At 41.5% G+C, this 26,179-nt stretch overlaps 1 protein-coding gene across 1 annotated transcript in view; it reads left to right on the top strand.

Moving 5' to 3' along the window:
- scfd1 (sec1 family domain containing 1) overlaps nucleotides 1–26,179 on the top strand; it is a 177,147-nt gene that overhangs the window by 91,068 nt on the left and 59,900 nt on the right. The window contains exons 15-19 of the mRNA XM_028821277.2: nucleotides 2,075–2,171; nucleotides 11,486–11,556; nucleotides 16,615–16,694; nucleotides 21,976–22,038; nucleotides 24,129–24,204. Coding sequence (XP_028677110.1) covers nucleotides 2,075–2,171; nucleotides 11,486–11,556; nucleotides 16,615–16,694; nucleotides 21,976–22,038; nucleotides 24,129–24,204 — 387 coding nt within the window. The remainder of the gene's footprint in view (nucleotides 1–2,074; nucleotides 2,172–11,485; nucleotides 11,557–16,614; nucleotides 16,695–21,975; nucleotides 22,039–24,128; nucleotides 24,205–26,179) is intronic.

Here is a 26,179-nt window from a genome sequence, read left to right as displayed (position 1 = left end):
AAAGCAGCAACAAGTCCCGGGCTGGGAGCCAACCCACCGCAAGGCACACACACACACGGGACATTTTAGGATCGCCAATGCACCTAACCTGCATGTCTTTGGACTGTGGGAGGAAACCCACACAGACAAGGGGAGAACATACAAACTCCACGCAGGGAGGACCCGGGAAGTGAACCCTATGAGGCAGCAGCGCTACCACTGCACCACCATGCCGCCCTTATTTATAACGAAAAAGAATGAAATTTAAACAAAGCAAAATCAATTTTCTGACCATTCTAGAAAGTATTGAACATATTATTGCAAAAAACATAATGCCAAAATATTTTTCAATTTCTTTATTTTTATAAAGTTGTTTCATATTATCTTTATATTTGTATGTGTATGTGATCAGATAATTGTTTCTATGAAATTACCTTGCAAAAGAGAGATTGCATCATCATTTTAAAATGTTCACTTTCATTTCCTTTTTGCCTCCTCAAACATGGTGGGGCACACACTTGTACTCACTCATTCTCTCAGATTTAGGGACAGCGAGTATCCAATCAAGCCTCTCACTGAGACTTGGCTCACAAATAGCTTCGTTGGAACCAATCCACATGAGGAGAATCGGGCAAACTCCACAAAGACTGTGGCTGCATGCGGAATTGTATTGGTGTTCCTGGGTTTGCAGGGCGGTAGTGTTAACCACTGTGCCACCAGGCCACTCTGGTATATTATTATGTAAAAAAATAAAACAAGCCTACCACAGATTTACATTCACCTTTTACAGCCACATGTTGAGTGATACTGCAATATTTGCTTGTCTTGCGTTTGATGTGTTTTTGCTTGAGCTTTAGACAAATGTTCTCCTTTCCTCAAGCGGGCGCAAAAAAAATGTTTAATACAAACAAAGCATCACGTGAGTCCGAGAAAAGTAATTCAGTGTGCTGAACAATCTGATGAAAGAAGTCTTTTTATTCCAGCGATTAAGCATTTTTATGTATCAGTTGTTGCTTCCAAGGTCAGACAAAAGGAAACAATTTTAGTCAAAATGAGCAACTAGATACTCGGGCGCATTTGAGAGACGAAAGTCGCCAAACAAATTCAGCAACTATAGAATCCAGATGGGAAAATATGGCTTGGCATGATGGGGATATGGCTGGGTTAGTCAGTGCACAGCAGACAGCCTGCGGCTAATGTGAAAAGTGACATTCCTGCTGCACCTGACGATGCTGGGATGAGCTGCAGCTCCCTGCTACTCTGAGCTGAATAAGCAGGCCTGACACTCAGTGAGTGGCCGTTCATAAGGCACAAGAGCACAGCCGAAGCTGGCAACGCTTCCTCTCGTTTAGTGTAAACAGGACCTCCCTGCTGAACACTAACTTTCAAAGCGTTTTTTTGGTCATTGGTAAAGTTCATCTGAGTGGGACACTCTCATGGGAGACGTTTAGAGTTATCCAAAGTGAGCTACAAATAAATGACAGTATGCATCTGTGGCTTGTCATGGCACTAATGAGCAGTGACGTGTTTCACGCTGGTCAGAATGTCACTGTACTCGGTACAAATGGGTAGGGCAGAATGAGATAAACGAGTATGCAGATAAGTAAATGTACTGTGAAATGTGACAATAAATATCAATAATAATGAACATACTGTAAATAATGAAATATGTTGTGAAGTGTACAGTATGTTTTTTGTTGCTTATTTCTTTATGTATTTATTTCCTCATTTATGTATTTGATGTTGTGTGTGGCATCGCTTAAATTCAAAGTTTCATTGCATTTTCACTTGTCAAAGTTGGGAGGGTGAGCGTATTTATTTAGTTTTTTGCCCAAAACATTCCTCCTTACATAGCTCTGAGTATCTCGTTCTTTCTGTCTACCTGTGTATTTATGCCCATCAATCCAAGGGCCAGTTTATCCATTTACAGTGAAATCTACAGAGCAGTGAAGTGTGCAGGAAGTGAAGCGTTCAGAATGCCATCTGAACCCACTGTACCTTGTAGCTGGTCACATTAATTTGTCTTTTAGTTATTGTGTCTTAAACTGCAGAGATAGAACAGAAGCTCGTTATCGTCTCATTTTTCTATCCACAGACCAGAAAGCTTGATGTGTACTTTGAATATGAAGAGAAACTCATGAGCAAGTCCACTCTGGACAAGTCTCTGCTGGACATGATCAGTGATCCCGACGGTGAGTGTTGCTGCATATTACAATTTACATTCAGACTCCGACTCTGCTAGCTCAATAATGGCTCCTGACTCCATAGCCCTGATAAAGTTAAGGTGTTTCATGTTTTATTTATTGTTAAATTCATTTATTCTTTAAGTGATGCCAGTTCCAAAAATTTGCAACAGGTGTTGTTTAGGACAAATAACGCTGGCGCAAGTTGAAATTACAAGGTTATGTCAAACTGGTGAGGTATTTGTGTTGAAGTATATAAGGGGCCTCAAGACCAAGGATGGCTTAAGACTCGCTAATTTGCCAAGAGATTTCCCAGCAAATAATCCACAATGACATTTCCTAAAAACCAATTGGTACGATTTTGGGCATTTCACCATCTGCAGTGTACAGTTGTGGCCAGAAGTTGTGAGAATGACACAAATATTAATTTTCACAAAGTTTGCTGCCTCAGTTTTTATGATGGCAATTTGCATCGACTCCAGAACGCCATGAAGCATGAGCAGATGAACTGCAATTAATTTTCCATGAAAAGTAACTTCATCCCAAAAAAAAGATTTCCACTGCATGTCAACCACAAAAGGCCCTGCTGACGTCATTTCAGTGATCCTCTCATTCACATGGGTGAGAGTGTCAACGAGGACGAGGCTGGAGGTCACTCTGTCACACTGATTGAGTTACAATAGAGAGGTGAAGAAGGCGTCAGGGCGCCCAAGAAATGCCTGCAAGTGCCAGGAGTGTCTCCTAAAGTGGATTCAGCTGCGGGCACCACCAGGGCAGAACTTACTCAGGAATGGCATTAAGCAGGTGTAAGTGAGGCAAAGACTTTTGGAGGATGGCCTGGTGGGTGTCAAGAAGGGCAGCAAAGAAGCCATCTGGGACAGAATGATATTCTGGGATTGGAATGCTGGGGGAAAGTCATTGTCTCTGATGAATCCCCTTTCCAATTTTCATTGGCATCCAGAAAAAAGAAAAGGTGAGTGGCACCACCATCAGACTTGTGTCATGCCAACAGTAAAGCATGTCGAGACCATTCATGTCACATGGGGTTGCTTCTCAGCCAAGGCAGTGCAGGGCTCACTCACAGCTTGGCCCAAGAACACAGTCCTGAATAAAAAAATGGGACCAAAACATCTTCAATGAGCAACTTCTACCAACCATCCAAGAACAGTGGACAACCAGGCCATCAGCTGACAACTAAGTGGCTCAGGGAACAAAACCATCAAAATTTGGGGTCCATGGCCAGGAAACTCCTCAGACCTTTAATCCCATTGAGAATTTGTGGTCAAGAGGCGGATGGGCAAACAAAAACCCACCAATTCTGACAAACTCCAAGCATTGATTCTGCAAGAATGGGCTGCCATCAGTCAGGATTGGGCCCAGAAGTTGATTGCCAGCCTGCCAGGTAGAATTGTAGAGGTCTTGAAAAAGAAAGAAGGGCCAACACTGCAAGTATGGACTCTGCACATGTCATTGTCAATGAAAACTTTTGAAACTTCTGACCTGCTTGTCATTCTACTTCAGTACACCACAGAAACATCTGACACAAAGATCTAAAAACACTGAAGCAGCAAACTTGGTGAAAAACAATACTTGGTTCATTGTCAACACTTTTGACCGCGACTATACAATGTAATGAAGAGATTCAAGGACTCTGGTCACACTCTTTGACTGACAGTGCAGTGTGCGCAGGTGTCTTGCCACGGTTCAATGCCCAGTTTTGAGTGTGCCACTTCTCTGGACTTTTTTTTTTTTTTTTTGAGTTCCTGATACTTTCCCGTAGGTTTAATGCCACCGATTAACAGTCTGTCCGTGGGGAACAAACTCTTTATGAAGAAGTCTGTCAAAGTCAAAACACACGATCATTGTTGTGTTGAAAATATGCCAGGGTGGCTTGGAGAAGAAAACAAATTGCCCAAATCACCTGCATGATTATCGAATCAATGGCAGAAACAGTCAGTCAGTTTCTAACCCGCTTATTCCTGAAGAGGGTGGCAGGGGTTAAAGCAAACAGGATGCACCAGGATGAGGATGAGCACACCCATGAGGTGCCACAGCAAAGGGTCTGAATACTCCTTGGAATGAGGGATCTCGGTTTTTGATTTTTAATAAATTTGTAAATCTTTCAGAAAACATGTCTTCACTTTGTCATTCTGGGTTATTGAGTGTGGATTAGTGAGCAGCAATGGTAAGTTTATCATTTAAAATGACATCGACAACACAGTAAAGTGTGCAGCAGCTGAAGCAGTGTGAAGACTTCCTGAATCGTCAGCAGATGAGACTTTCTGTGCTGACCGTCCAGCAGTCTGTGCCACTAGTTAGCCAGTAACCGCTGCTACATGCTGACATGACTTATGGACTTACTTATCAGAGTTAACTTTCAAGAATAAAGTATCCAGGTTGTAGCACATAGTCACATTTGTTTTCGGGGATGAAGCCCTTCACTTTAATGACAGAGTTACGCTGTTCTAATTTGTTATTTTTCCTGGTGCACAGAGTGTTAAGGAAAATGTGCTGGGGTTTAGTTTATGGCAAAACGGAGGCAAATATAGAACAGCATTAAATAGCACAAAGTGCCAGCAGGGCTCACTCCCTCAGCTGTCAGATGCATCACTTAACTGGTGACAAATCAGAAGCTGCGTCTGCCAAGACTAAAGCACAAGAGATCTTCTGTTTGTTAAATATATCTTGATTTCAGTTGCTGCCATAGTTACTGAAGTTTTGGGACAAACATTAAAATCATCCACTTCTTTCAATTTGCTTTACTTTTTTTGTGCATTTGGATTTGGATGCAATTGGCAGGGTGCATTCATGGAAAGTGGTTAACGCAGCATGTAAATTCCATCGACCTCTTCGTTTTCTGAACCTGCTTTCTTCCATTCGCTGCAGTGGGAGATGAAATCTGCAGGAAGAACTTAAAGCTGTGCAAGTTATTTTCCACAAGGATTTCTGGGACCTTCTGAACCAGAACAGACAAAACCGGGGAGGTACCCTACTGGGGGGGGGGGATTGGCAGTAAGTCTCAGTGCAGTCTTAAATCTACAAACACAGTCACACTACACAACATTGAATCGGCAGGCATGTCACACTTAACAACTGCAATTGCTGGATCTCGTTGGCTTGAAGATGGCCAGCTACACAGATGGGAATTTCAGGGGATATCGGATTACATGACTTCCTCATGACTTTTCACACTTTAAGTACTGCAGACTTTGTGCATTTTGACAGGCATTTGACCAGCTTCCCGACAGCGCCAGTGGCTGCACAGATTTTGTCCATGTAGTGTGAGTTCAGTTGCAATAGATTGGTAGATAAGAAAACAGATAGATAGATTGGTAGATAAGAAAAGAGATAGATAGATAGATGTGAAAGGCACTGTATAACAGATAGATAGATCTATATACACACTATCATCTGAAAACACACCAAAATAATTAAGAAGAAAGAAAAACTCAGACTTAGCAGTCCCTAACAAGCTAACAATCACTTCAGCTATGAGCTTTTCTTCAACTACTTATAGACTCAAACTTTGCATTTACTGTGTGCCAAAGATCACTAAAATAAAATATATTCATACATACAGACATAAACAGAAAGATTGATATGAAAGGTACTAGATAGATAGATAGATAGATAGATAGATAGATAGATAGATAGATAGATAGATAGATAGATATTCATTCTCTCAAATGCACAATGGCTAAAAAGAATGAAAAACGTTTGACTTGGCAAAGATAAAAAGATCAGACCCAGTAAGGCGCTATACTGGTGTGTTGCCGTAGGTATGAAGGAACTCCAGTTGCGTTTCTTGACACACTTCTGCTGAATAATTTATTGGCTAAAAGTCCTCAGTGCACATTTATCACAAAGAGGACATGCAGCATTGTTTGTAATGGCCAATAGTTTTGTCTGGGAGGAGAATCCCCAGGACACCATCTGCCGTCTCATCAGGAGTCTGCCCAGACATTGTCAGGAGTGCATAAAGGCATGTGGGGGCCACACACACACACACACACACACACACACACACTACTGAGTCACATTGAGTTGCTGGAATGAAATTCATGCTAGTTGGATCAGCCTGGGATGTTTGGTGTGATGTTGAGGAGAAGAAGAGGGGGGAGACGTGTCCGGAGGCAGGAAGAGAGGAGGAATGTAAAGAGAGTGGAACTGAGGGTAGGACCTCTGAATGTTGGCACTATGACTGGTAAGGGGAGAGAGTTAGCAGATATGATGGAGAGAAGGAAGGTTGATATATTGTGTGTGAAGAGACTAAATGGAAGGGGAATAAGGCCAGGTGGATCGGAGGTGGATTCAAATTGTTCTATCATGGTGTGGGTGGGAGGAGAAGTGGGGTAGGAGTTATTCAGAAGGAACAGCATGTCAAGAGTGTTTTAGAGGTGAAAAGAGTGTCAGACAGAGTGATGATTATGAATCTGGAAATTGGAGGTGTGATGATGAATGTTGTTAGTGCATATGACCCGCAAGTTGGGTGTGCAATGGGTGAGAAAGAAGATTTTTGGAGTGAGTTGAATGAAGTGATGAACATTGAGGGACAGAAAGTGGCGATTGGAGCAGATTTCAATGGGCATGTTGGTGAAGGGAACAGTGGAGACGAGGAGGTGATGGGAAGATATGGTGTCAAGGAGAGGAATGAAGAAGGTCAGATGATAGTGGATTTTGCTAAAAGGATGGACATGGCTGTGGTGAATACATATTTTAAGAAGAGCGAGGAACACAGGGTGACGTACAAGAGTGGAGGAAGATGTATACAGGTAGATTGCATCCTATGCAGAAGAGTCAATCTGAAGGAGATTAGAGACTGCAAAATAGTGGCAGGGGAAAGTGTAGTTGAGAAGAATAGGATGGTGGTCTGTAGGATGACATTGGAGATCAAGAAGAGGAAGAGAGTGAGGGCAGAGCCAAGGATCAAATGATGGAAGTTGAAAAAGGGAGACTGCAAGGTTGAGTTCAGGGAGGAGGTAAGACTGGCACTGGGTGACAGTGAAGAATTACCAGACAGCTGGGCAACTACATCAGATGTAGTAAGGGTGACAGCAAGAAGGGTGCTTGGCGTGACATCTGGACAGAGGAAGGAGGAAAAGGAAACCTGGTGGTGGAATGAGGAAATACAGGAGAGTAAACCGAGGAAGAGGATGACAAAGAAGAAATGGGATAGTCAGAAAGATGCAGAAAGTAGACAAGAGTACAAGGAGATAAGGCGTAAGGTGAAGAGAGGGGTGACGAAGGCAAAAGGAAAGGCGTATGATGAGTTGTATGAGAGGTTGGACACACAGGAGGGAGAAAAGGAATGGTGGGCTACAGAGAGGGGCCGAGCTGGGAAAGATGTGCAGCAGGTTAGGGTGATAAAGGATAAAGATGGAAACGTACTCACAAGCGAGGAGAGAGTGTTGAGCAGATGGAAAGAGTACTTTGAGAGGCTGATTAATGAAGAGAACGAGAGAGAGAAGAGGTTGGATGATGAAGAGATAGTGAATCAGGAAGTGAAATGGATTAGCAAGGAGGACGTAAGGACAGCGATGAAGAGGATGAAGAATGGAAAGGCCGTTGGTCCAGATGACTACCTGTGGAAGTAAGGAAGGCGTTTAGGAGAGATGGCAGTGGAGTTTTTAACCAGATTGTTTAATGGAATCTTGGAAAGTGAGAGGATGCCTGAGGAGTGGAGAAGAAGTGGACTGGTGCCGATATTTAAGAATAAGGGGGATGTGCAGGACTGCAGTGACTACAGGGGGACAAAATTGATGAGCCACAGCATGACGTTATGGGAAAGAGTAGTGGAAGCTCAGTTAAGAAGTGAGGTGATGATTAGTGAGCAGCAGGATGGTTTCATGCCAGGAATGAGCACCACAGATGTGATGTTTGTCCTGAGGATGTTGATGAAGAAGTAGAGAGAAGGCCAGAAGGAGCTGCATTGCGTCTTTGTGGACCTGGAGAAAGCATATGACAGGGTAACTGAGAGGAGCTGTGGTATTGTATGAGGAAGTCGGGAGTGGCAGAGAAGTACGTAAGAGTGGTACAGGATATGTATGAGGGAAGTGTGACAGTGGTGAGGTCTGTGGTAGGAGTGACGGAGGTGGGATTACATCAGGGATCCGCTCTGAGCCCTTTCTTATTTGCAATGGTGATGGACAGGTTGACAGATGAGATTAGACAGGAGTCCCCGTGGACTGTGATGTTTGCTGATGACATTGTGATCTGTAGTGAGAGTAGGGAGCAGGTTGAGGAGACCCTGGAGAGGTGGAGATATGAGAGGAGAGGAATGAAGGTCAGTAGGACCACCAAGACAGAATACATGTGTGTGAATGAGAGGGAAGTCAGTGGAATGGTGAGGATGCAGGGAGTAGAGTTGGTGGAGTTTAAATACTTGGGATCAACAGAACAGAGTAATGGGGATTGTGGAAGAGAAGTGAAGAAGAGAGTGCAGGAAGGGAGGAGTGGGTGGAGAAGAGTGTCAGGAGTGATTTGTGACAGACGGGTATCAGCAAGAGTGAAAGGGAAGGTCTACAGGATGGTAGTGAGACCAGCTATGTTATATGGGCTGGAGACGGTGGCACAGGAGACAGAGCTGGAGGTGGTAGAGTCAAAGATGCTAAGATTTGCATTGGGTGTGACGAGGATGGACAGGATTAGAAATGAGGACATTGGAGGGTCAGCTCAAGTTGGACGGTTGGGAGACAAAGTCAGAGAGACGAGATGGCATTAGTTTTGACATGTGCAGAGGAGAGATGATGGGTATATTAGGAGAAGGATGCTAAGGATAGAGCTGCCAGGCAAGACGAACAGAGGAAGGCCTAAGATGAGGTTTATGGATGTGGTGAGAGAGGACATGCGGGTGATGTGTGTGACAGAGCAAGATGGAGAGGACAGGAAGATATGAAAGAAGATGATCCACTGTGGCAACCCCTAACAGGAGCAGTCAAAAGAAGAAGAAGGTGTGATTTTGAGTCAGCTGTCCATCGGTTGGTGATTTTGGTTTCCATTGACCATTGTTACATCATTTTGTTCTCAACGAATTACACAGCATGTACTCAGTAAAGTTTTTCCACTTGAATATTTCCTTCATCGAGGTCCAATGTGTGATTTGAATGATCCCTTTATTTTTTTGAGCAGTGCATATAAAGGACATCACTACCCACATTAATGGAGGAAAAAGGGACGTCTGGGTATCTTTGCTTAGACTGCTGTACCTGTGACCCAAACCAGATCAGTGGTAGAAAGTGGATGAATGGAAGGACATCTGATTGCAATGAATTGTGCAGAATCGTAATTGTTAGACCAGGCTGAGTTATCGCACCCTGATTTTACATTGGCATGAAGGACAACTGCCTACCGTATTTTCACAGTGGTAGTTAGCAGCTTAATAGACAAACCCCTGTTTTATTGAAGAAAATAGAAATAGAAAATGTAAACTGAAAATTTGAAATAGAAAATGTAAATTGGAAAAGACGGGGTTAGACTCAATCCATGTTACAGTCTACTTTCACAAAAGTGGTTCCGATTAACACCAAGCCTCACTGCTTAATGCTAACCACAGTAAATGTTAGTAGATGGCATTTGACAGAGATTTGGAAATATTGGTAGAATGTTTTTGCGCCCGTACACACTTCAAAGTGCATGCAGGGTGTTCACACAGTTCTGGATAAGTGCTAAATAAATGAAGACAGACAGCAGATGTGGAAAAGCAGCGGGAAATAACAGCAAATTGAACGATAGGCTGCCTCATGTATCTATGAAACCGATATTAAATGGTTTTACAGTCATTTATATGGAGCTAGTATGGTACTACAGAATTTTTAGTCATGACTTTCTTTGTAAAGGTTGTTTCTTTTTTTTTCGTGGCCAAAGATATTGCTAGTAAAATCTGTTTGATTACACAGCAGAACAAATATGTCCAGTCAGCAATGTTTCTACATGCCTTGTCTACATGTGAGTCACACAGTTAGGCTCATTTTTTGTTTTCAGCCTTTAAAGGAAGCAGAGCTGGACATACAGGAGTTGAGGAAGCACTCAGGCCCTTTCATTTTCTGCAGGCCTTGTCTGAATAGCGGCCCACCGTCCTTTTCTTTTAATCTGCTTTGTCCTGATGGTGTCATCATTTTTTTTTTAGCCACCGTCTCCATCCTGGCTCAAATGTAGTTTCATTTAATAGGTGCTTCTTGTTATTTAAATGTCTTTATTGTGAATTCTTTTGTTTTTGTCCTTTTTTTAAGTATTGTTTTGTTCACTAATTATTTATATATGTTCAGTGTTGTTAAAGTGTTTAGTTGTGTGCCCTGACTCAAAAATTGGGTTTTAGGGGGTGGGGCCACTGTGATGTCACCACTGTGGGGCCGCCCTCCATCTTCATATTCTGGTGGAGGAGGAGTAGAATCTACCGGGGGTTCATTGAGATTGGTGGACTACAAATTGTATTGGATTCCTGTTTCTATTTTTTTGTGAATTTTTGCTACTGATTGAATTGGATGTTGCTCTTGGTTTACGTATTTGCATTTGTGTGCTTTGGGCAAATCCATTTTGGCTTTATTTAGCCTTCTTCCATATAAGTTAAAACTGTTATTAAAATAAGTAAAATCCATCCATTATCCAACCCGCTATATCGTAACACAGGGTCACGGGGGTCTGCTGGAGCCAATCCCAGCCAACACAGGGCTCAAGGCAAGAACAAACCCCGGGCAGGGCGCACACACACCAAGCACACACCAAGGACACACAAGAGACAATTTAGGATCTCCAGTGCACCTGACCTGCATGTCTTTGGACTGTGGAAGGAAACCCACACAGAAACGGGGAGAACATGCAAACTCCACGCAGGGTGGACTCGGGAAGCGAACCCAGACAGGTCTCCTAACTGCAAGGCAGCAGCACTACCACTGTGCCACCGAGCTGCCCAATAATTAAAATTAATTAATTAATTAAACAAAGATACTTTGTTGACGTAGTCCTTTGAGCCAGAGGTTTTACAGTTTTCCTCTCCCTTTTTTGTGGTTTTGGGACATTTAAAGTATATTTCTGAACATTCAAAGGCTAAGCCCCATTTTTGGACCTGTGCAGGCCTTGAAGCCGGCCTGTTGAGTTAGGGGGCAGGCTGCCTAGTGTGTGCAGACTGGTGAGGTCCTGGTCTGCCTTTGTCTACAGGTTGTGGCATTCACCACCGCCTTGTCTGTCACTGTGGTGTTTTACAACGGGGGGGGGGCCTTTTTCAGTTGAACTGAGCACACTATAAATGCAAAGAATTATTATTACGTAACAAAACTTTTTAAAGTATATTTCTTGCAGCTCAATGTGTGCTTTCTTTTGATTCATAGCGGGAACCCCAGAAGACAAGATGAGACTTTTCTTAATCTACTACATCACATCCCAGCAGCCGCCATCTGAGGTAAACTGTCTTGGGCCTGAAGTTGTGTTTCTCTTTTGTTTTTTAATTTTTTTTACCAAACACCGTTTCTGATAATCTAAACTTCCACTAACCTGTTATCATAAGGAAATTAGAGATAGAATTTCAATAGATTACTAACCATGTTAGTAAGGCAGGTAATACAATAAATGTTAAATTATTTCATATCTCTTGCCTTACATGTACCCTCAGCGTTCCTCCTGCAGTTTTCTTCATTATCCTTATGTGTTTCTTTCTTGATTGCTTCCCAGAATCTGGCACTTCATGGCACCTTGCTCTCCTTCTGTCCGCTTTTTGACTACCACCAATAGTAGGCAGACCCCCATTATCCCCCTGGAAAAACAACATTTATATTCTTGCAAATACTTCCATGTTTGAAGACGACTCTCAACATTCCATCCTCGGTATCCTCGTGGGTCAGCCTCCCTTGACCAGCACTTCCTGCCTCAAAGATATTTGACCAAACAACCAAAGCAAAACTGACCAATCAGACCAAAGCCAAACTGACCAATAAGATTTCTTGGAGTGTCTGCAGGCACACAGACAGTAGCATTCTCACATTAACTCAAACTTGTATTGTCTTAACTCAGAAGTTAAATTCACACATAACACTTGACTATGTGTAGAATCTTACAAGAGACTTTCATTAAATTTAAAGTTTGCTTACAAATTAAAAGAAATATAGAAAAATCACACTTTAAAGGAATATTCCACTCAAAAATAAAATGATCTGTTACATCCCCCGTGTTTTTTTTTAATGATTGCTCAGAAAACCTGTTTTTATGAAAAACCGAGATAACAGCATATTTGATAAAATGGCTTCAGTATTAAAATATCCATGAAAAAAATCTTGAATTACTTTCTGTGCCTAATCCACATATCAGTTATCCAGCTGTGTACTCACGTCATCAAAACACGTATATTCTTTTTTTTTTGTTTGTTAGAATATCTATATATATATATATATATATATATATATATATATATATATATATGGTTGAAATAGTTTACTTTCAAATAAATGCAAATTGTACACGACACGTGTTTTGCCCTCATTCTGGGCTCATCAGGTGTACACACTCCACTGCACTCCCTCTCGGGAATCGAACCTCGGACGTCAGCGTCAGTGGCGATGCCCCTAACGTTGCGCCACAGCGTGTGGTTCGTTTATTTGACAGCATGTCGATCGGGGTAATTACATTCACGGCATTCGAAGTCTGTGTCACAATCTGATAGTCTGGCCAACCACAAAGCGTTACCTGGTAGGTAACCACCCACACTATCAGATTGTGACACAGACTTCGAATGCCGTGAATATATATATATATATATATATATATATATATATATATATATATATAATCCCTGTGTGCGTCCAGATGTCCGTGTGTGGGTGTCTTCTGGTGAAGTGCGCATGTGCGCGGGCACGGTGCGATGCACGATATTACTGTTAGAGAAAGTTTGAGGCGTTTTGCGGAAATACAAACCAGTATTACTGCGAGAGGAAATTAAAGGTACACAACACAGTGACGCATATTACAGCCACATACAAGCCAGTATTACTGTCAGAGGAGATTAAAGGCATATTACCGACGCGCACACCTGTATTACCGCCAGAGAAAATTAAAGGTATATTACGGACGTACAAGCCAGCGGACGTACAAGACGGTATCCTTCAATAAGGGCGCGCACAAAAAGGCGAGCCTCAAAAGGGCGACCTCAACTGGGCGCAGCGAATAAAGGCGCTCGTAAATAAAGATCTGCACCTTTGTTGCTCTTCACATATTCCAGAGCCATTTGAACTAAATTATCTACGAATGCCTTTATTTGCCGCGCTTAATTCAGGTCGCCCTTTTGAAGCTCGTCTTTTTGTGCACGCCCTTATTGAACAGAGCCGTACAAGACAGTATTACTGTCACAGAAAATTAAAGACACACAATACACGGCGGCAGCCCACGAAGAACGGTCAGCTCAGCAAGTAAACATCAAGAAAAGAAAGGCTGAAAGAAAGAAAAATACGACCAACAAAAAGAATGAGGTCAAAGTCCCTTGCCATTTAATATAGACTGTTCCTACTAATGTTTATGCACTACTGTTCTAGCGCCCTTTATTGTAACGGGCTAAATGACTAGTTGTTAAATAAATGCCCCTAGAAAATGTGAATGTTCAGATGGGGTCAGTCTTTTGAATTGAAGACGTGACTCTTGACCAATGAATGAGAGGGTAAGGCTGGCAATCAGTTCAAAAGCTGAAGCTTTCTGATGAGCCTGAAGTACTAGTGACTGCACCAGTGTGACACTTTCATCACAGTTTACTTTGGTTTTCTTCTCTATTCTTGTGGATTTTCTGTGTGTTAGTGGCCGTGTGTTAATTGAAGACCACATTTGTTGGATATGAGTGTGTGCTTTTGGACAGGCTGCTCTGTTTACAAGAGGTGAACGACCAGTTAACAATCGGCTAGAAGTATGCTTACGACCCTGTTGTCCACAACCAAGCTAAGCTGGTCTTCTGCAAGTTTTACAACATTTCCTTTACAACAACCACAGGTAGCTGTCTCAAGAGCCATTACTTGGTTGTTTGATTAGGTTTGTGTGATGCACCAATTCTCATTCCAATATAATTTGCTTTCTTTGATTGCACAATAGGACATTTAGGATGATGCTGTTAACTCTTGAGTTCCATTTACGCCCACTTAAGCCTTTTGTTCTGACTCAAAGAGAGACAGAAGGATTTTTAATGAAAAAAACCAGGAGATCAGCCTTGGTCGATAGACGTGCAGAGTTTGTTATCAAAGAGTCAAAACATTCAGACACCAAAACTTAACGTTCCTTGTAACAAAAGCTATGATCTGATGCCGCTTCTTGTCAAAGGAAAACAATTGTAAACCAACACGTGAAGTTCTCCAATCTCGGATGATCCGGAAATGCACGTGCACACCTTTACACGGTCACTCAGGTGTGTTGTGGTTGTGGTGACCTTTTGTTGGTTTACCCTGAATAAATATTAAAAATGCTACATCTTTTTGGAGGGCTTTGGACTCAAGGAATTCAAAAATAGTGTTGTTTTTTTGTTTTATAACAATCTGAATATATTTACGAGGGACATTCAAAACGTTTTCGCACTTGTATGTTTTTCATTGGAAACGGTGAAGGTGAGAAGAGTAGTAATTGGGCATTAAAAACGTTTTACGCTGAGAACATTGCATCGCAAAGGATGGTGACTATGTAGAAAAGTGATGTCATTTGTTTTTGAAATCTCTAAATATATAAAATCCAACATCTGTCTGTCCGATTTTCACGAGAGAATTACTTAACGGATTTAGATTTGGGTTTTTTTCTATAATTTGCTTGAACATTCTGGTTGATTTTTCGACTTCTCTCATTGCACTATGTATCATTGTTCGCTTGCAGTACTGATTTATTTGCGCGAATCAGAGAGACATGCAGTGGGGTGAGGCCCTCCTCACTCACACGCCGGCCTCGGAGCGTACCTTACCTCCACTTTGCTAGCAAACAAGAGAACTACTTAATGGATTTAGATCAGGCTTTTTTCTATACTTTGCTTGAACATTGCAGTTGATTTTGCAACTTCTCTCATCACGCTAAGAATCATAGTTTGCTTGCAGGAGCGATATATTCACGCTAATTTGATAGAGAGGCTGAGAGGAGGGGGAAGCATGACGTCAGGAGTGGGGAGCCGGGCAGGGCCCTCCTCACTGTCCTGTTTCACTACTATGTGGGCGGAAGCCACGGGGGATGGCTAGTTCTTAATAAATAGAGTTTAAAAAATAAGTGCAGAAACTTTTTGAACGTCCATCGAAATGTTATACTGTGTCATCATTTTAGAAGTTAGGCATCTGATGTTTCCAAGGCGATCGTTCCCAGAATTTCCTGGAATGCGTGACGTGTGTGATGTCATCAAAGCAAGGGGATCGTAGGTTGCTGCAATCCAGGATTGATGGACATCCCCTGAGTAGTGTGCAAACTAAAAATCCTTAATCACTGACTTCCTGGTAAAAGAGTTCCAGCCACTGTTGTAGGTCTTTGAGTGTTGGTTTATGACTTTCAGTACTCAACTTGACTTGTTTCTCCCAGTCGTTATCACTTAAAAGTATACCGTGTCAACCGGGGTCCGTACACAGTGACATCACGCGTGGCGCGTTCCCAGATATTCCTGGGTAAACATTGCTATGGCAACAGCCTAAAATGGTGGTACCAATATCAAAATAAAATGGTGTTGTGAGGTATTGCCAAAAATATGTCATCTTTTAAACAACAAGTTTGAGAAAAACAACAAATGCCAAGATTAACCTCTTTGGGTTCAGAATAGTTTGCCAGAAATGAAAGGAAAACTGCTGACCCTATCACCTTGCTCTTCAGAACTCCGGTCCTTATCCACTGTGGCACCCTGCTTCTAAAATATATAAAAGTGAAATCACGTGGTCAGCCAGCGTAAAAGCTGTTGCAGTACAATGTTGAAGAAGCAGGCCGAGGAGCAGAGTATTTAAACAGACGCCCTTAAGGGGCCGCATTGTGTCACTTTTTAACTTGAAGCAGCAGTTTCTGCTCTTACGTTATTTCCCGAAGCACGGCCTCTGATGGGATTGTAATTAATACGCGGTTGTTTTGCAGAACTCCAAAACCGATGTTGTACTGAGGCTTCATCTGTCTTGTCGCTTAGCTTTGACAAGTTTCCATCTTCCAGCGGCCAGAATAAATGAGATGTCATGCTGATCAATGTTGTGGTTGTTTTCATTTTAATTTTCAATTCTGTTTATTTACTTCTTTCTCAGTCCATTTTGAAAATTCCACTAACGGGAAACTTAACACATTTGGGTGTACTTCAAGTACATTAGTGACTTAAATTGTGAAAAATTCACAAGTAACAGGCCAACCTTGGATTTTTTTTTTTTTTTAGAAACTCCTTTAGGAATGCTAACTGTTATACATTAAATTAATATGATATGTATACATCCTGCAACTATAGCATATAAAAACATTTTTCCTAATTTTTAAAAAAAAAATTTCTGCTCTAATGCAGGTTGATATGGAACAATATAGAAAAGCGTTGGCAGATGCTGGATGCAATCTTTCTCCTTTAAACTACATCCGACAATGGAAGTAAGACTTTTCTAAAGTTATCTTTGATTTTTTATTTAACACCTTTATGCTCTGTGTACTGTTAACCGCTGTGTCTTGACCCACACTAATGGCTGCTTGTCTGCCAGACTCCATTTTACTCCTCTCTGGATATCCCTTGCACTTGTCGGGGAAGCTTACTGGTTATACGCATTCAAAGAGGGTAAGTCAGTAATTTTCCACAATCTGTTTCTAAACTTTATTAAAACTACAGTAGAGACCATAGAAACACACACACAGTCCCCTTGCTTTTCAATGCACTTGGTCCAGCATTCCACACATTTCCTTATGTCCTCAGAAAAAAACATTTTTTGTTGACCTGTCAGCCATGTATGTGTAGCTGCTTTCACATGTTGGTATGTGAGAACTCGACGAGCTCTTTAAGTGGACCAGAGAGAAGCTAATCTAGAGGGAGCAACGTCAGGGCCATGCGGATTGCTGTTTACTTTCCAGTTTGAACTGATGAATCCATGTTTCATCTGTAGTGATGATTATCTTCAGAAAATGCCTCACCGTTATTACCGTAACTGTACATTAAGTGTTGAGTGGTGGTTAGGCAGTTGTGCTTATGCTCTTCTGCAACGCCAATCTTGGGAGTTTTTTGTTTTCCTCTCCTCCGTGTCAGCTGGTCAGCTCACCACATTCTGGAATCAAGAACTCCATCTGCATCCTTAGTCTACTGAAACTACTATGGACTGTGCTATTTGCTTTTGTGTCTTCTCATTAGATTTAATAACATCAAACTCTCTCTACTTAGTGTGCTGCCATGTACACCTGCCTAAGTCAAATGCAGATATACTGTATATGGTATACACAGCGGGGAAAATAAATACTGAACACATCAACGTTTTTTTCTCAGTAAATAGATTTCTAATGGGGCTATTGACATGAAATATTCACTAGATGTCAGTAACAACAACAACATTTATTTCTGTAGCACATTTTCATACAAATTATGGAGCTCAAAGTGCTTTACATGATGAAGAAAGAGAAAAAAAAATAAGAGAAAACAAAATAAGGGAACACTAATTAACAATAAAAGTAAGGTCCAATGGCCAGGGAGGACAGAAAAAACAAATAAAAAACTCCAGACGGCTGGAGAAAAAAATAAAATCTGCAGGCGTTCAGCCCAAGTAATCCACACTTACAAAGAAATCAAAACAAATAAACCCATAAGTTATATGTAATAAAGTGGAATGACACAGGGAATAAGTATCGAACACACTTAGTGAAATGTATTTAATGCTTAGTAGAAAAGCCTTTGTTGGTAATGACAGCTTCAAGACACCTCCTGTGTGAAGAAACGAGTCACATGTATTGCTCAGGTGTGATGTGGGCCTATTCTTCCACACAAATGGTCTTCAAATCTTGAATGTTCCGGGGTCCCCTTCTATGAACTCTGACCTTCAGTTCTTTCCATTGATTTTCCAACTGGCTCTTGGGGAAAAAAATATAAAATTGTAATAGATCTGTATGCCATTAGAAAAATGTGACAAGAGGAGGCCATTCAGCCCAACAAAGTTCACCGATCCTACCCATCTAAGGTCTCTACGAGAACATCAAGTTGAGATTTGAAGGTCCTTCACCACACTACTTGGTAACTTATTCTACATTATCTGTGATTTTCTGTCTGAAGAGAAACTTTAATAATAATACATTTTATTTATATAGCGCCTTTCTCTTGCTCAAGGTGCTTCACAGAGTCTCAGAAGGAACAGCAGGCTTGTTTGTGATATTGGATACAAATATTTTCTGCCTAGAACACTAAAACGGATAATTTCAGGATATACAAAGCATTAAATAGAAATAAAGACAATAAACCAGAATAAAATTCTAATAGCAGTACTAGAAGAAAAGCCTGAACAAATCACATCATTTGTGATGTTTGCACACACACACACACAAATTATCCTGAGCATCTGGACAGAGAGAGAAACTGAATGAAGGGGCGGAATGTCAGGTTTAGTTAGATGCCTTCCTGAACAGATGAGTTTGAAGTCATGGAGTCAGCTGACCTCATTGATGTTGGGAGGTCATTCCAAAGTCTGGGTGCTATACAGCTGAAGGCCCTGTCACCCACAGAGTGCAGGTTAGTGTGGGGTACATGAAGATGGCCAGAATCACAGGACCGTAGTGGGCGAATAGGAGCTGAGCGATGGAGAAGAGCACTGATGTAGTCCAGTGTGAGGCCATTTAAAGCTCTGTAGTTTATTCATTGAATTTTAAACTTCATCCTGTAAGACACGGGGAGCCAGTGGAGGTGGAGCAGGATGCGTGTGATGTGCTCGCTGTTGATGGCCCATGTAAGGACTCTTGCAGCAGAGTTTTGAATCAACTGGAGCTGTGATATAAGATTAAAAGCAGCACCTGCCAGTAGGGAGTTACAATAATCGATGTGGGATGTGATAAAAGCAGGGACAAGTGTCTCAGCAATTGAAAAGGAGAGGATTGCGCGAACACGGGATATGAGACAGAGGTGGAAGTAAGAGAGTTGCTTAATGTGGTTTATGTGGGCGGAATTAGAAAGTTTCCTTGCATCAGAGAATGGTCAAGGGTGACTGAGAAGGAGCTCATTTTTTAAAGTTTTGCTTTAGTGCCAATTTGCAGGAGTGTTGAAGTTTAATTTTAAAGAGTTCTGGTCCATCCAGCCTTTAATTTCACTGAGGCAAGGTGTGAGTTGAGAAAGCCCTGATGAAGTTTTTGCTTTTAACAATGAAATAGAGTCGAGTATCATTAGCATTAAATTGATAACCCAGTCCATAGCTACAAATTATACGGCCAAGGGCAAGCATATCGATATAGAAGAGCAGCAGGCCAAGGACAGAGCCTTGAGGAACTCCTTGTGTGACTGGCACCGAGCTGGACCTGCTGTGCCCAAGACTAACAAACTCCTGCCAATCAGTCAGATAGGACTTAAACCAATGGAGGGCAGTGCCAGAGATACCTAGAATGTTCTCCATTCCAGATGAGGCCTCACCAGTATGTTATAAAGCTTCAGCATCACCTCCTTGGACTTGTACTGCACACGTCAGGGCGCTATATAACATGACATTCGGTACACTGTCTGGGTGTTGACAGTGATGAGTCCACTATTGACTACTGCCCCAATTTACTTCATCCTGTAAGACACGGGGAGCCAGTGGAGGTGGAGCAGGATGCGTGTGATGTGCTCGCTGTTGATGGCCCGTGTAAGGACTCTTGCAGCAGAGTTTTGAATCAACTGGAGCTGTGATATAAGATTAAAAGCAGCACCTGCCAGTAGGGAGTTACAATAATCGATGTGGGATGTGATAAAAGCAGGGACAAGTGTCTCAGCAATTGAAAAGGAGAGGATTGCGCGAACACGGGATATGTGACAGAGGTGGAAGTAAGAGAGTTGCTTAATGTGGTTTATGTGGGCGGAATTAAAGAAGAGGATTAAAAGGAAGAGTGTGTAACACCTGGGGTAAAGTTCAGTGGGATATTTGGAGCGTTAAGAAGATATTTAACAAACAGGTGAGGACCATTCAGTCCAGTCATTGTTGATTTGTTTAGCTGATATTTATGCTGTCCTAATGTCTCATCCAGATATTTTAACAGGTTGTCAAGCTTCATGCTTCAATTCCATGTCCCGATAGTTTGTTCCAAATTCCCACAACACTTGGAGTAAAGTAGTGTTTCCTATCATCAGCCCTAAATGCACTTCCCATACTCTTTCAAGATGGACTGGAACTTGTAGTGATTCTCATTTTTTAGTAGAGTATATCATGGGTTAGGCTTAGAGTTAAAGTTAGGACAATTATACAGGTATTGTTAAAGTATTCATTATGTGATTTATTCTTTTATCATGGTGCATAGGTGAAAATATGGTGTTTAATCATACACTAGTTACTGTTAGAATTGAAGGGGTGATCTGGTGGTGTGTTTGGCTATGGTGGCCTTGAAATACAGACAGGCCTTGGAATTTCTATTGGTTATTATTTCATCCCAGTTCAAAAATGGACTGGAATTGTTTCACCTCTCCTGGTTGGATGCTGAGTGGGTGACGTCATAGGCAGGGCCGGATTTTCCTATAGGCTAACTAGGCTTCAGCCTAGGGCCTCAAGATCAAGAGGGGCCTACATTCAAATTGTTAGCAAAATTTTATTATCTCTCATGTAATTTACAAACTTAAAAATGGAAGGTGAAAGGGCCTCATAAGTGGAATAGCCTAGGGCCTCTTCTCATATAAATCCGGCCCTGGTCATAGGTCAACCCTTGCAATTTCAATGATTTATGGTTAACGGATTTGCCTATTCGCAGGTTTTCCATGAATGATTAAATGGAAATTAGTAGTTTTGTGATAGTTTTACAACCTACTGTGGAAAACCTCAGACGACACAGTAGCAGCACTACTTAAATGAACTGCAAATCCCAGTAGTCCCGAGAGTACTGGGTAGCTTTGGCGGTTGCCGTAACGGCTGCTGGGCTAAACAAGATGAAGTGCAACTTTTAGAAGGGAGTCTTAAGATTGTCGGGTGTCTGTTTGTTTCAACGCTTCACTGCGTAACTGAATTACAATCACACTCATCGGATTACAGTTTTCTCTGGATTTGTGTTCTTTTGTGTGATTTTGTCAGGGTTGGAGAAAACATCTTCGCCTAGGGAGCACTCCCAGCTTCTACAAATCTTCAATTACATCAGCATGATGGTAGGACAGAACTTCAGGAGGCTTTTCACAGTGGAATTCATTTCATAACCACACCACCATCATCTGCATCTGTGAAACTGGACTATGACGTGTGTCAGGGTTTTGTTGGATTTCTTTTGTATTTGTAGTGTTAATAATATCATATATATACAAACAAATTTATTGTAAGTTCAATTTTGTAAAAGGTTACAGTTCACCAAAGAGCTACAAAACTATACACTTAGTCTGGGGGACGCCATGGATCTTTGTCTAAAACAGCCAGCCTGCCCAGTGATTGTTCTCTCGTTTCTTGCAAGTTTTGCATCCTGTTTAGTGCAATAATATTAGAATACTGTATAATCATGGACCCAAAACGTAGTCACAGGTTCTCACCCCCCTAACCACCACAAATCACAAGGGATAACTGTATATATTTGTAAACTGGAGCGTATCATCTAAAACAAAAATCTGGACAAGTGGGATGCTGTTGGGTTTTTCCGTATTCTTTATTACCAATGATAAGATGTAATTGCAATGCTTGATTCTACAGAAGAAAAGTCCGTTATTCAAGCTTCTTGGCGATAAGCAGTGAATGTTCATTTTTTTCTATTGCAGAGCATTTGCCAAGATGGCTGCAGCACCAGCAAACTATGGAGGAAGTGGAGCTAAAGCCATGGGGTAAGAAAGTGATTATCAGTTTGCATTGAATAAATGACTCGAGTAAGTCTGTGTAGCTGCTAGTTTGTTACACGCAGGAGGTGGTCAACAAGTTCTTCATGTAGGTAAAAATGTGTGTGATTTGGACTGATGGAGATGAAAATGCTCTCATGAACCTAGAAAAATACACAGAAAACAGTGGCATACACATCATACCACTATGTGAGCCCTCTCTTGGAGGACAGGAAAGAAATACCTCAATATGGGATGAAGGTGACCCGTCAGAATCACAAAGCAGTGATCGGCATTGACTTCCCCTTCTAAAGAGATGAGCACACCTGGGACATGTCAGGAAAAACGTAGCCTTCATGATTATAGGGCTACCTGAACATTTCACTGTTACATTCAAGAACCTCCAGCCTGTAAATTTATGTTAATGTGTGGATTTATACCGTGGATATGAAAAGTCTACACACGCATTAAAATGGTCGGTTTTTGTGATATAAAAAAAATGAAAACAGGATAAATCGGGTCACACCAATTTCCACTCTTATTGTGACATTACAATCTGTATAAAGACAGTGAAAAGAAATGAGAAACAATTTAGGGAAAAAAGTAAAAGTCAAAAACATGATCGGACGATTGCCTGTAGTGATAGCTGTGTGGCCTGCTCTGTCAGGTATGGCCTGATCTTACAGATGAGATACAAGAGCAAATCTGCACGAGGGAGTTACAATGCAGTTACTGTGGGGGCAAATGGAACTTGACTCTTCGTACCTCATCGCTGGCTTGTGCTGCACGGCCTCAGGTGAGGAAACAAACTGAGCCTGAAGTGGAAATGCACTTAAAATTAAAAACAACAACAACAACAGGAGGTCCTCATGTTAATTGTGGCAGCAGCCTTCACCCACCATTGCTAAACTGAACAGTCCAGGCTGCACAAGCGAACACACAGCCATTTGTAAAGAAACGTCCAGCCCCTTGGTTAGAAGCAGCCTGACAGCACCTGGCAGAAAGACAATGTCACCGACTACAGGAAGCTGTGTTTTTATAGATAAACAATTACATTTAGCATCTACAGTGGGGGAAAATAATTATTTGATCCCCTGGTTAATGGAGAGAGACAGAATATCAACCAAAAATCCAGAAAGAACACATTAAATAAAAGTTATAAATTGATTTGCATGTCATTGAGTGAAATAAGGATTTGATACCCAAGCAAAACAGGACCAGTAAATGCAAAGACAAAGAACAAAATCACAAGACATATTGCATCCTTAGGCTCCACATACAGGATACAGGGCACATGATGGACAAAACTAATGCATATAATTGTAACATAATTATTAATCATAAATATAATTATTAATCGGTATGCTGGGACAGCACGGTGGCGCACTGGGTAGCACTGCTGCCTCACAGTTAGGAGCATCGGGTTCGCTTCCCGGGTCCTGACCTGCGTGGAGTTTGCATGTTCTCCCCTTGTCTGCGTGGGTTTCCTCCCACAGTCCAAAGACGTGCAGGTTAGGTGGATTGGTGATTCTAAATTGGCCCTAGTGTGTGTGCTTGGTGTGTGGGTGTCCTGCGGTGGGCTGGCGCCCTGCCCGGGGTTTGTTTCCTGCCTGGCACCCTGTGTTGGCTGGGATTGGCTCCAGCAGACTCCCGTGACCCTGTAGTTAGGATATAGCGGGTTGAATGATGGATAGATCAGTATGCTGCTGCTGGAGTATGTGAATTTCCCCTTGGGATTAATAAAGTATCTGTCTGTCTATCTATCTATCTATCTATCTATCTATCTATCTATCTATCTATCTATCTATCTATCTATCTATCTATCTGTCTATCATAATAAAACATGGAAAGATCAGTGTTGTCATCAGTCCATCATTTTCTGGTATTTTGTATGAAAACGAGTGCATTGATTTACGCTGTGATTTTTCAAAGTGCCAACAAGTACTTTTCACTATTAAAAAAAAATGGAAATATTTAACTGTTGTCCTTCGTACCTTGTTGTTTGTTTCAGATGATGCATTTTCAGTTGAATGTGTATGGCCCAGTTTGAAAAGTTTGATTTTTGTTGATTTCATAAGCATGTTTTGTGTCTTTAACAGGCTCTTTTCAAGAGTAATGAACACAGGCTCGCAGTTTGTGATGGAAGGAGTAAAGAATTTAGTACTGAAGCAGCATGTGAGTATAACATTTATGTTTTAACCAGTGGATTTACACCTAAGTTATTTAGCAGAGAAAAGAAGAGAGAGAGAGAGAGAGAGGATGGGGTTAATAAGCAGGAACAACAACAATATTTATTTCTGTTGCACGTTTTCATACAACTGCTGTAGCTCAAAGTACTTTACGAGATGAAGAAAGAAAAATATAAAAATAAGCTTAGGCAATACTAAGTAACAAGGAATAAAGTAAGGTCCGCTGGCCAGGGAGGACAGAAAAAAAACAAAAAAAAAACTCCAGAGGGCTTTAGAAAAAAAAAAAAAACAAAATCTGCAGGGGTTCCAAGGCCACGAGACCACCCAGCGCCCAGCTGCAAGACATGGAACGAAGAGCCTGCTGTGGATGTTGAGCAGAGGAGCACATGTAGACGCACAGTCACAGCGTGTATTGTTAGCTAGAGATTTTCTAGATGATTCCCAGTAGATTACTAGCCTTGAGAGGAGCAGACCAGTCTGAATGTCTGGGACTTAGCAGGAGACTGCTGGATACTGGTGATTACGCCATTTTAGGTAAGGTCACCCTCTGCCAGTGATGATGGGGTGTGTGGAGGTGTTGTCTGGCAGGTTTGATGAAGTATCCAGAGTGAAGAAGAGTGTGTGTGTGAAGATGAGAAGTTTGGGATGCAGATCTGTTGCTCCTATCCGTATTAAGGATATTTCATGCCAAAATTAGATATAATCCAGCACGTCATATGCAAGTGGGCTGTTTGATTTTGGCACAGCTTTATTGTGTCATAATTAACATAGTAGCAGAAATGATTGTTTTTCACTATAGCATGCAATTTTCATTTCATTTTAAAATGCAATACCAGAGCACATTGCATTTTAATGTATGTTCCTGGATCGTGTGTCATAACTGAAAACAAAACACACAAATCGCATGCTTAGCCTTAATTCCGAGTGTATTGCATTTTAATTAGAGACCACACTTTAATCTGAACTAAAACTAAAAGAAATCAAATGACCAACCCACATCAAAATGTAGGGCAAAGGATGTCCGCAGTTAGGGAAAGGGGCGTTCAATCACAATTGTGTTGTGCTTGGAAAGAAGGTGAACATGAAGTTGAAGGCCAGGGATCTGCTGTGTCGTTGAACCAGTGGAAGCTGTCGATCTAAATGACAAGTTCATACTCATGTGTCGAAAAAAGGAAAAACTGTATAATACTTGGTTATCTCATAAAAGGTATGAATATACAGCTACGAAGAAACCAAGCTTCGTGACGCTAAGAAATGTTGTGCTATATTTAGTTAAAATCATTAAGAGCCCACACCTTGAAAATGTAACCCGTTCTGCTTAATTTAACATGTATGAAAAGAAAAACAACTTTAGACAACTTAACATAAGCGAGACTTTAAACAGATTTCTCACCATTTCAGTTGACTAAACTCATTCCCACCGCCAGAAGAATACAGAAACGTGTAGAAGTGCATCGCCTCTTTCCCCAGCTGTTGGCGCCCCTTGCCCCACCTTTAACATGTCGATTGGTCATTTGATTTCTTTTACTTTTGTCTGATTAAAGCACAAATTAAAGTGTAGTACACACAGAGCTACGTTTAGGTGAAATGCAGTACGTCTGCTTTGCTTTTAGTTCTGACATGCGGTCTATGAACTTGAATCAAAATGTAATGCGCTTTTGGGTTATATTTTTTTAAATATAGACCCAGGGGAGACCTTGTTCACCAGAACATAAAGCAAAGTTTCACAGCCAGGAAGTCAAACTGATCTTTTGTTATGTCATAAACACAACCCTATTGTGGATTCATAAAGCACTGAGACCTCTTCACTATTGTGCTGTAGATTTAATTTTAAATGATAAATGTACCCCCATCAGTCTACACTCAGTGGCCCACAATGACAAAGTGAGAACGTGTTTTGAGAAAGGTTTGCAAATTCATGAAGAATCAAAAACTGTAATCTGTCATTCATAGACGTATTC

The sequence above is a fragment of the Erpetoichthys calabaricus genome, chromosome 16 (genome assembly GCF_900747795.2).
Source record: "Erpetoichthys calabaricus chromosome 16, fErpCal1.3, whole genome shotgun sequence".
NCBI classification, from domain to species: Eukaryota; Metazoa; Chordata; class Cladistia; order Polypteriformes; family Polypteridae; genus Erpetoichthys; species Erpetoichthys calabaricus.
This window is presented reverse-complemented; position numbering and strand designations above follow the sequence as displayed.